The sequence below is a fragment of the Lampris incognitus genome, chromosome 6 (assembly GCF_029633865.1).
Source record: "Lampris incognitus isolate fLamInc1 chromosome 6, fLamInc1.hap2, whole genome shotgun sequence".
NCBI classification, from domain to species: Eukaryota; Metazoa; Chordata; class Actinopteri; order Lampriformes; family Lampridae; genus Lampris; species Lampris incognitus.
In genome coordinates this window covers 8,977,338-8,988,443 of record NC_079216.1, presented here as the reverse complement: position 1 = coordinate 8,988,443, position 11,106 = coordinate 8,977,338, and the positions used below count along the sequence as shown (strand labels likewise).

The 11,106-nt window shown below is 52.6% G+C and overlaps 1 protein-coding gene and 1 long non-coding RNA gene across 3 annotated transcripts in view; both read left to right on the top strand.

The window, feature by feature from the left end:
* LOC130114002 (caldesmon-like) overlaps positions 1-9,237 on the top strand; it is a 40,740-nt gene extending 31,503 nt beyond the window's left edge. Inside the window, exons 15-17 of the mRNA XM_056281716.1 lie at positions 1,498-1,569; positions 2,736-2,772; positions 7,005-9,237. Coding sequence (XP_056137691.1) covers positions 1,498-1,569; positions 2,736-2,772; positions 7,005-7,018 — 123 coding nt within the window. The 3' untranslated portion in view covers positions 7,019-9,237. The remainder of the gene's footprint in view (positions 1-1,497; positions 1,570-2,735; positions 2,773-7,004) is intronic.
* A 638-nt stretch (positions 9,238-9,875) lies between these two features.
* LOC130114766 (uncharacterized) lies at positions 9,876-11,090 on the top strand. Of its 2 annotated transcripts, none has more exons than XR_008810415.1 (3): positions 9,876-10,039; positions 10,779-10,830; positions 11,023-11,090. It is a non-coding gene; the product is annotated as an uncharacterized LOC130114766 (long non-coding RNA). The 2 variants fall into 2 exon arrangements; XR_008810414.1 differs by having other exon boundaries at positions 10,665-10,830; positions 11,023-11,079.
* Positions 11,091-11,106: the final 16 nt, after the last annotated feature.

Sequence of the window (11,106 nt, the reverse complement as noted above, 5' to 3'; positions counted from 1 at the left end):
CGAGTGGTGGGGTTGTTCAGACGAGTGGTGGGGCTGTTCAGGCGGGTGGTGGGGTTGTTCAGGCGTGTGGTGGGGTTGTTCAGACGAGTGGTGGGGTTGTTCAGACGAGTGGTGGGGCTGTTCAGGCGGGTGGTGGGGTTCAGACGAGTGGTGGGGTTGTTCAGACGAGTGGTGGGGTTGTTCAGACGAGTGGTGGGGTTGTTCAGACGAGTGGTGGGGTTGTTCAGGCGTGTGGCGGGGTTGTTCAGGCGTGTGGTGGGGTTGTTCAGACGAGTGGTGGGGTTGTTCAGGCGTGTGGTGGGGTTGTTCAGACGAGTGGTGGGGTTGTTCAGACGGGTGGTGGGGTTGTTCAGACGAGTGGTGGGGTTGTTCAGACGGGTGGTGGGGTTGTTCAGACGAGTGGTGGGGTTGTTCAGACGGGTGGTGGGGTTGTTCAGGCGTGTGGTGGGGTTGTTCAGACGGGTGGTTGGGTTGTTCAGACGGGTGGTGGGGTTGTTCAGACGGGTGGTGGGGTTGTTCAGACGCGTGGTGGGGTTGTTCAGACGAGTGGTGGGGTCGTTCAGACGGGTGGTGGGGTCGTTCAGACGGGTGGTTGGGTCGTTCAGTCGGGTGGTGGGGTTGTTCAGACGGGTGGTGGGGTTGTTCAGACGGGTGGTGGGGTTGTTCAGACGGGTGGTGGGGTTGTTCAGACGAGTGGTGGGGTTGTTCAGACGGGTGGTGGGGTTGTTCAGGCGTGTGGTGGGGTTGTTCAGACGAGTGGTGGGGTTGTTCAGACGGGTGGTGGGGTTGTTCAGACGAGGCAGATATCTTTAGTCATGGAAGTGCTGACCCGTGGGCCGGGTGTAACCGTGTCATTACTCTCGCTGCAACACCGCCTCCCCATGGGGAAAAGACGTACTGCAGGTCCAACGCTACAGGGCCATGGTCAAGTCGTCAATTTTATGGCCCCTTGTGTGTGTGTGTGTGGTGTGTGTGTGTGTGTTTTAGTGTGTGTGTGTGTTTACAGTAACTTCAGCCAAGGTGCTGATGTGTGTCCCCTGTCTCTTCAGCACTCCCTGTCCTATTATCATCTTCTCTTCTTCTTCTCTTTTTCTTCGTGCTGTTCTGTTTATTCCTCACACTGGAAAAGGTCGCGAGTAGAAATCCTCCATATCCTCCCCATGTTAAACAGATCCTATGCAAAACACAGTACGTACAGTAAGATGAACAAAGGTAGACGGGGGGAAATGTAATGTTGCCCTTGTCAGACAGGGGCTGTTAGGATGAGCCGTGCCACGTCTAGATGTAATCGATAGTAAACGCACCGGATTGAAACATGTGCCGCTTTGCAGCTGGAGTATATTTGAAAAAAAAAAAAAATCTTATCAGGACAAAGTTCATCCCACAACTCTTGACAGCAGAGCGGGGGGGCAATTAATAGTAGCCGTAGTAGATGATGGCATTTAGGTGACGGGTCATGGCTCCATTGTGCGGATCACACTCTTCTATTTGTTGCAGGACGCGAAACCCGGTGACGTCGGCAGCAAGCGTGGCTTATGGGAAACTAAGAAGAGCTCCACACCGGCCAAGGTAACACACGCTCAACGCCGACACACGACTGTACATAGCCCCGCCCTACTGAGTCTGACGGGGGGGTGGGGGGGGGGTAACGTTGAGGTTTCGCCGGTGAGAGTGACACAAGGCCTGTCTGTTTGTTCCATCCAGTCAACCTAATGGCCGGGCAGGAGAGGTAATCGTATTGAACTGTGGCAAAACTTGATTTGTGTCAGACACTGTGTGAACTCTGTGGTGATTTTTCGCTGCTTTTTATCAACAGCACGCGCTCTCTCGACGGGGGGGGGTGGGGTGGGGTGATCTCTTTCAATTCAGCCATTTCGACCAAAGTATCTGAGCGTTTCAGTGAAAGGTGATAATTCTAAGCCCTGTGTCGTCAGGGGAGTTTTTTTTTTATGTTCGGAGCTGAAAAGAAAAATATTTCAAAAAGTAAAAAAAAAAAAAAATCCCCTCCCTTGATTACCCTGAATTGAAACGGAATTGCCCCCCCGCGGACCGTACCGCCCGCCGCGGCCAGCGGAGAACGTGAAGAAGCGACACGGCTCCGATGTGAATCGGCTGGCGGTCGCGGTGGGTGTGATGGTCGTAGTTGTTTTTCCACCCTCCTCGCCCGATCACTTCCCCGCCCCTCTCCCGCCGTAGCACCGCCGTGCATCGTGCAGCATGAGAATGCCGCTCGCTAGCCGCCGCTGCTGCAGCCTTGAAGCCCTGAGAAGGAAACCGGGGTCTGGAGTTTCACGGGAATGCCTCTGAGGCCGTCGTTCAGTGAGACCGATGACGTTAACCTTGTCATCTTCTGACCTGAGGTATAGGTGGATTATGGGATGGTTTGGCTGCACCGCACGGCGCTTTGGCACCGAGATGACGTGTCTGTTAGTCACATTATAAAGAGGATATCTCGTGGTCAGACATGGTATACAGCACATGTGGCTGTGCTGGGATACTGAACCTCGTGTGTGTGTGATTTTGACCTTGTGTTCTACATGCAGACATATATGTGAATACATCTGGTGAGAGTCTGAGTGAATCGAGACACCTCTGTAAATTACATGTACTATATTTGAGTGAACCTGAGCCCCTCAGCAATCGCTCAGCCAAAAGTACTTACGTTTCCCCCTCACTTCTCCCTCTCCCTCTCCCATATCTCCCTTCCTGTCCCTTTCTTTACTCCTTATTTACAGACGACAGTCGGAGACAGGAGCAAGTTCTTCACAAACGGTGAGTTTGTGCAGCGCTAAACTGCAGTGACAGTGTGCGTGTGTACTCTGTGTGTGTGTGTCGACCCAACGTTCGGTCTCGATCCATCCTGTAGTTAAACACACTTGGCAGGACGGTTTGCGTCCTTTACAGCAGTTTACTGGTGAGGGGAGTGCACCGTGACTGATTTGACCGCCCTCCTCCCCCCACCACCACCACCCTACACACACACACTCACACAACCAGCCGCCTGTTGTGCCAGCCGTAAATCAAATTTATTTATTTATTTATTTTTGACCACAGGGTCGGCCCCCGTGGCGTTGTGGTCTAGATTAAAAAAAGAAAAAAGAAAAGAGGCCTCGCCTCTCCGTGACCTTGTTTCCAAGTATAAAGAACCTTGCAGGCTCTTGGACATGTCTTGGCACGGCTGTCACGTCTTTGCGCGGCGTACTTCCCCCCCGTGCCACCGGGGCTGGCCGGCGGCGCGTGGCATGGGCGAGCCGCTGCACATACCACATCGCAGCTGCTCGGTTGTCACATTACAGCCTCCTGGCTCGAGGGATTATGACCCATTTGTACTGCAAAGCAGCCGGACTCACCAGGCTTATTCACTCAGCGTTAACGGTAGACGGGTTACCACACAAGCAGGGGCCTGTCTGAAGGCTGTTCGGCTACCATAACAATAATAATGACAATAATTATAACAATAATAATGTGTTTCGTGATGTTTCAAACTACAGGCCATCCACTGTGCAGAAATAACCAGGCAATGTTCAAGCAAAATAGATGTCGGTGAATTATGATGAGTGGTAAAATGGAGGCTTTTCGGGAAGCGGGAACAATTTATTGTCGTTTCTTTCGTGTACTTGCATACACAAAAGAAACGACATTCCGTTTCCCCCCAGCCCACAGCAGTGCCACACAAAAGACACAAACACACAGCCCAAATTTCCCCCAAAAACGACACCACTGAAAACATACAATAACACAAACGGATAACAACACAGTCCACTCAGTGTAACACGGTCCAAAAAGTCCACTGTCCAGGAGAACCAACGCCAGCCAGGATGACTGTCGGAACTGCCGGTCTGCATGGGCTAGCAGTTAGCTTAGCCTGCCCCGCCCCCGCATCCCGCCAGACCGCCCTCGGTGCTCCCTCCTCGGGCACAGCTCCAGGCAGGGCAGTGGTCCCTGGGCCCACCTGATGCAGCAGACCAGCCCCCCCCCCCTCCAGTTGATCCAACGCCAGCTCTCTCAGCCAGACACCTTCGACACACCTCCCCGCACTCCACACGACCACGAAAACACGGTCAACGCTAGGCGAGGCCGCCGCCAGACCGCCCTCGGTGTTATCGGAACTGCCGGGCTTAGCCTGCCCCGCTTCCGCGTCCTGTCAGACCGCCCTCGGTGTTACCTCTTCGGGCGCAGCTCCAGGCAGGGCCGTGGTCCCTGGGCCCACAGGACGCAGCAGACCAAGCTCTCCCAGCAGATCCAGCGCCAGCTCTCCCAGCCATCAAACGGAGACAAAACAAACTTAGACACAGACGTGTCTGTGAATGTTCTCATTCATCCAGGTCATGGTTATCCAAAGGACTAGCTTGGTCTAGGACAGTGTTTCTCAACCTAGTCCTCAAGCAACCCCTATCCTGCATATTTTCTTTGCAACCCTGAATAGGTACCTGTTTGTAGTTATTCAACCAATCAGCAATGCATTATGTCAGACGTTGCACACCTTGCATAATTAAGTGCTGCGAGATGATTGGTCGAGTAAGTACAAGCAGGGCTACCTATGCGGGGTTACAATGAAAATCTGCAGGATAGGGGGGTCCTTGAGGACTGGGTTGAGAAACACTGGTCTAGGACTAGCTTGGTCTAGTCAGAAAGGCACGAACTGAGGAAGCCTCTTGGATGAGAGGCGAAACGTCTTCACGGATATATACCAAGTCCAGTTGCACTCGATTCAACTCCTTTGGATTAGACACAGACGTGGACAAAGACACCGCATGGACGGCACTGGGTGAGGCCGCCGCCAACGTAGGTTCGCGCCGCCATCTTCGAAATTTCTATACCTCTAGTTTGCTTCCTTGTCATTATAATGTGCTGTTAATTATAATCTACACCAAACACGGTATGGAGTACGTTCACACGCTAGTATTTTAAATCCCCTTGAGTCTGAGGGATAAATATTTATCTGTTGAACTTTGCTGTACTTTAGTGAATTCCCCGAGGAGCGAGACTCTGTGAAGACACGATACGATCTTGTCACGTCATACTCCGTTAAAACAATGTTCCCCCCCAGTCATCGACGATAAGTAAGCAGAGACTGCGGACATTTGTGTTTCCCCCTCTTTACTCCTATAACTCAGGACTTGGCAGCTTTCAGTGAAGAGCACCGACACGCCGGTGCGGTGGCCAGACCGTGAACAATGGGAATGGAAAAAGCATTTGTCAGGGTGTTGGCTGCACCTCTAAATAGGTGTGACCTCCGCGGTTCCCCGTCAGAAATAGATTCCCCGCCGCAGCGCAGTAGAGGGCAAATGACAGTTACGGTTCTCCGTCACTCAGCCAGGCTGCCTGGCCTAGATGTAGGCAGGGCCGTGCGGCCACCAAGGTGGCGTGGGCTCCGGACACAGTCACGCCCCACATACACGGGCACGCACACAGCTCGCGCGGACGTGTGTACCTGCACGAAAGCACAAAAATCACACACATGTAAAAGGTTTGATTGACAGCTGCAAGATTCATCTCTGTTAACAACTAATAAACGCTGATCTATGTCTCTCTGTTTCTCTCTGTTTCTCTCTCTCTCTGTTCAGTTAAGTCCAGTTTCATTCAGTCCACTTCAGTCCAGTACAGTTCAGTTCAGTCCAGTTCAGTACAGTTCAGTCCAGTTCAGTACAGTCCAGTTCAGTACAGTTCAGTCCAGTTCAGTTCAGTTCAGTACAGTTCAGTCCAGTTCAGTTCAGTACAGTTCAGTTCAGTCCAGTTCAGTACAGTTCAGTCCAGTTCAGTTCAGTACAGTTCAGTTCAGTACAGTTCAGTGGGTTTTCAAAAAGTATCGCCAAAGCAAGAAGGCACAAAACAATTCTTCAAACAATTCATAACAGCCGAATAAATGTGTGAATCCAGAGTGTGTGTGTGTGCTTGTGTATGTGTGTGTATGTATATATGTGTGCGTGTGTATGTATGTGTGTGTGCGTGTATGTATGTAGTATGTGTATGTGTGTGTGTGTGCATATGTGGGTATGTATGTGTGTGTACATGCATGTATTTGTGTGTTTTGAACGTGTAGATTTGTGAAGAGGTTAGTATTATATACATATACACAAGATATCTATAATTATTATTAAATTCTCTCTCTTGCTCTGTCTGTCTCTCGCTCTGTCTCTCTCTCTGTCTGTCTCTCGCTCTGTCTCTCTCTCTCTTGCTGTCTCTCACTCTGTCTCTCTCTCTCTTGCTGTCTCTCACTCTGTCTCTCTCTCTTGCTGTCTCTCGCTCTGTCTCTCTCTCTCTTGCTGTCTCTCACTCTGTCTCTCTCTCTTGCTGTCTCTCGCTCTGTTTCTCTCTCTCTCTTGCTGTCTCTCGCTCTGTCTCTCTCTCTCTCTTGCTGTCTCTCGCTCTGTCTCTCTCTCTCTCTCTTGCTGTCTCTCGCTCTGTCTCTCTCTCTCTCTTGCTGTCTCTCGCTCCGTCTCTCTCTCTCTCTTGCTGTCTCTCGCTCTGTCTCTCTCTCTCTCTTGCTGTCTCTCACTCTGTCTCTCTCTCTTGCTGTCTCTCGCTCTGTCTCTCTCTCTCTCTGTCTGTCTGTCTCTCGCTCTGTCTCTCTCTCTCTCTTGCTGTCTCTCGCTCCGTCTCTCTCTCTCTCTCTTGCTGTCTCTCGCTCTGTCTCTCTCTCTCTTGCTGTCTCTCGCTCTGTCTCTCTCTCTCTCTTGCTGTCTCGCTCCGTCTCTCTCTCTCTCTCTTGCTGTCTCTCGCTCTGTCTCTCTCTCTCTTGCTGTCTCTCGCTCCGTCTCTCTCTCTCTCTCTTGCTGTCTCTCGCTCTGTCTCTCTCTCTCTTGCGGTCTCTCGCTCTGTCTCTCTCTCTCTCTTGCTGTTTCTCGCTCTGTCTCTCTCTCTCTCTCTTGCTGTCTCTCACTCTGTCTCTCTCTCTCTTGCTGTCTCTCGCTCTGTCTCTCTCTCTCTCTTGCTGTCTCTCGCTCTCTCTCTCTCTTGCTGTCTCTCTCTCTCCCTCTCTGTCTCCCTCTCTCTCTCTGCAGGCATGAGGCCCTAACCATTGAGATCCCATTCATGAAACAACAAAAAAAAACCCTACCTGACCAAATACGAGTTACTGCTATACATTTTCACCCTCCGTCCTTCAGAGTGTTTGCGTCCTGCTCAGCTTTGACAACAGCAAGAGGAAAAGAACACACAGCGGCTGAGGAGCAGCGACACGAGAAGGCCGCTCGCTGATGAAGGTCTTCAAACTCCACGTCTACATGTAGCTTTTGCACAGCTCTTATAATTTAGCTTTACTTTGCTGTGAGACGTCTGTGAGCTCTCTTCCATAGGATGTATGTGTTTCCATTGGACTTCACTTGATTTTTTTTTTTCCCCCCACAAAGACAGAAAGTAATGCAGACAGGGTTTCGGGAGGGGGGGCGGGTATTATGTTGCTCAACTTTGGGACACTTTTCAAACAGGAAATGGATCAAGGATGATGGAGACGGTTGAAAACTCAAGTTAGTAGTCGATGCATTTTCCCCATTCTAAAAGGTTATGCAAAGTTGAAACACAAATCATAGCATGTTCCAGACGGCTGAATATTTGTCTGAATGGCCGCTTGCTTTCAGGATGGACTTAGTATGTCACACAAATCACCACATACACATGTAAGCGGGGATTTGATGTTGTTGCCAAACCGCTCGTACTCTGTAATGTGCATCAGTGTTGTAGTTCCAGGTGTTATTCTCATTCACTAACACAGCATTCAAGTGATGAAGACGATGATGGTACTCACTGTTTTTAATCTTCTGCGATGGCTGTGTGGTTATCTCTCACAGCTAGCTTTTGATATCTCGCCACTGAGCTGGCTTATTAGCTGATTTGCCTGTACATACTGGAGTTGTTGTCCCCCCCCCCCCAAAGAGCTCCACATCAGCTATACGGGAGACGACACTCGACCATCCATCCAATATCCAAGCCGCTTATCCTAGTTAGGGTCGCGGGATGCTGGAGCCTATCCCGGCAGTCACTGGGCGGCAGGCGGGGAGACACCCTGCACAGGCCGCCAGTCCATCACAGACACTCGAACATACCGTAGCGAATACGGGGGGCAGCCGGGACGCGAACCCGGGTCTCCCGCACCACGGGCGACTACGTTAACCAGTCGACTAAAGCAGTGTTTCTCAACCCAGTCCTCAAGGACCCCCTATCCTGCAGATTTTCATTGTAACCCTGCATAGGTAGCCCTGCTTGTACTTACTCGACCAATCATCTCGCAGCACTTAATTATGCAAGGTGTGCAACGTCTGACAAAATTCACTGCTGATTGGTTGAATAACTACAAACGGGTACCTATTCAGGGTTGCAAAGAAAATATGCAGGATAGGGGGTCCTTGAGGACTGGGTTGAGAAACACTGGACTAAAGGGTCCGACCCGTTAGCCAAGGGCTAGCGAGTCTAGCCGTCCGTGGTGGTTGCACTACCCCCACCTCCTTCGAGAAGGCTTCAGCATATCAGCTCCCTCACGCCTCTGGGCGCACGCGCTTCCGATGGCCTTCACGGTCTCGCCGTCCCACTTCTGACACCAAATGTAGCAAATCTTGGGGGGGGGGCGCGGGAGACCCAGGTCCACGTCCCGGCTGCGGCGTTTCCCGGCTGCCCCCCGAATTCTCTGTCAGAAGTGGGACGGCGAGACCGTGAAGGCCATCGGAAGCGCGTGCGCCCAGAGGCGTGGGGGCAGTCGGTGTGCTGAAGCGTGGGGGCTCGCGTCCCGAAGGAGGGGGGGGGTGGTGCAGCGGCCCCAGGTGTGTAGACTCACTAGCCCTTGGCTAATGGGTCGGACCCTTTAGTCCGTGGTCGTTAGAATACCATAAAGTCAGCAGCACATTTCAGCCCAGACTGCAGCCAGATCACCACGGCGTGCAAAGCAGCATGGCGTCCGTGTGCCATATTGGGGGGGGGGGGAGCACCACCTTGACTCCACCAAGTCAGGCAGAATCCTTCCAACGTTGTGTGCACTGCAACAGCAAGGTGGGGCGGGGGGGTCGACAAGCCGAGGGGTCACGCGCGGCCCTTCTGTGCCGAAGCCTGTGATCACCACATCCTGTCTCCGGGTGGTTCGGTGCACCCGGATCCGGGTGGTTCGGTGCACCCGGAGGTCTCTGCGAGTGCTTGAAACCCGCCACCACGGTACTGCGAGCCACGCAGGACCGGGTCGCTTCGCCAGTGTTCAGCTTGTATTTGTGTTTTTGCTTCAGCAAATAAAAAAAAAAATTTGAAAAAAAAGAAAGAAAGAAAGACTCTAATGTTGTTTTCGTCTTTATTTTTAGTGTTGGCCGAGAAAAGGCCGCCCTGTTTAACTGCCAAGGGGATTATGGGGTGTTGAAATCCGAGCAGTTGAAAGGCTGTGAGGAGGTGTATAACTGACCCGGAGCAGGAGCGCACCTCGAGAATTGGTGTGCGCGTGTGCGCGCGCGTGTGCGCGCGCACACACATGCAGGAGTTTTCATGTGTATCTGCGTGCACATGGAAAGTGAGTGTGTGTGTGTGTGTGTGAGAGAGAGAGAGAGTTAATGTGTTTGTGCACATGCATGAGTTTTCACGTGTATCTTCGTGCAGCATGTATGAAAGTGCGCGCGCGAGCGTGTGCACATGCAGGGGAGTTTCCGTGTGTGTGTGTGTGCGCGTGTGTATGGAAAGTGTGTGTGTGTGTGTGTGGGCACATGCTGGAGAGTTTCCGTGTATCTGCGTGCGTGTGTATGGAAAGTGTGTGTGTGTGCGTGCGTGAGAGAGAGAGAGTGAACGTTTGTGCACATGCATGAGGTTTCACCAGTATCTTCGTGCGTGCATATGTGCACGCGCGCGTGTGCACGTGCGACATGGAGCTCCACCGTCCAGCCTTCTAACAATAGACGAGGGTCTGTCCCGTACGGCGCAGCCATTGGTGTTCTCTAGTCAGATGATGAGGGAGGGCCGGACTAAGTACCCATCCCTCCATGCCTGACACTCAACCTGTTGGAACTGTGAGCCTCAGGGAATTGAAGTCCGGCTCTGAAAGCCCCTCTCTCCTCCTTCCGTCTGGTCTCAGGTAAGGACTCTAGCCCGTGTCACCGGTTATTTTCTTGCCCGGTGCGGGATTCGATACTGGGTGTGCTGCACCACAAGGTGACGTCACTGACCGCTCGGCTAAAGGGTCAGACCGGGTCTTATTAGTAGTCGCATCGCTTTGAAATCCAGCCTCATACGGAAACGGGCGCGAAACCCATCACACTCGAAAATACTCCGCATCCCCCAAACTGCTGCTTTACCCGTGGATGGCCACCGGTTCGAGTCCTCCGGTCTAAAACAACAAAAAAAAAACAACCGGTGGAACGTGTCAAGCGATGGTGCGCGCGAACGCCCGCGTGTCTTCACGCGCGCGGCCTCGAGACGCGCGACGCGCGGGGGTCACGGCTATCGTCGGAACCGCGGGCTAAGCTACACTAATAAGACCCGTTAGCCCGCCTAGCTAACGGGTCTGACCCTTTAGCCGAGCGGTCAGTGACGTCGCCTTGTGGTGCAGCACATCCCGTATCGAATCCCGCACCGGGCAAGAAAATAACCGGTTACACCGGCTAGCTAGCGGGTCTTGGACCGCTGGCGTGAGGAGGGCGGTTAGGAGGTCCGCGGAAGGAGCCGAGTCGCGTCATAAATCTCGCCGTGTTCGCGCGCAGCTCGCCCGGCAGGCGGATTGATCGCTCGCCGGTGCTGAAACCGCCAGCGGCCGCGGAGGCTCTCGCTGTTGCTGTGCTAAAAATAAGCTGATGCGGATCCGGTTTTCCCTCCAGGCTTCGCATCGCACGACATGTCTACCACGGAGGGGGTCGTGGAGGAGTCTCGGTACGTACCCGACCTTTACACGAGTCCACCTATTCCACTTGCCACGACAAGTCACGTAATTCAGTAGCTTTGCTGGACCCAGGGAGCTGGATCAGTAACCTCATTTCCCGTTCTCTCTCTCTCTCTCTCTCTCTCTCTCTCTCTCTCTCTCTCTCTCTCTCTCTCTCTCTCGCCACGGCCCATCCCATGAAGGGAGGAGGAAGGTAGGAGTTGTCTTCATCCTCAAATGTTCCCAAGTTTCGTTTTCCAAACTCTTGTGCTGATCTGTTGTTTTCT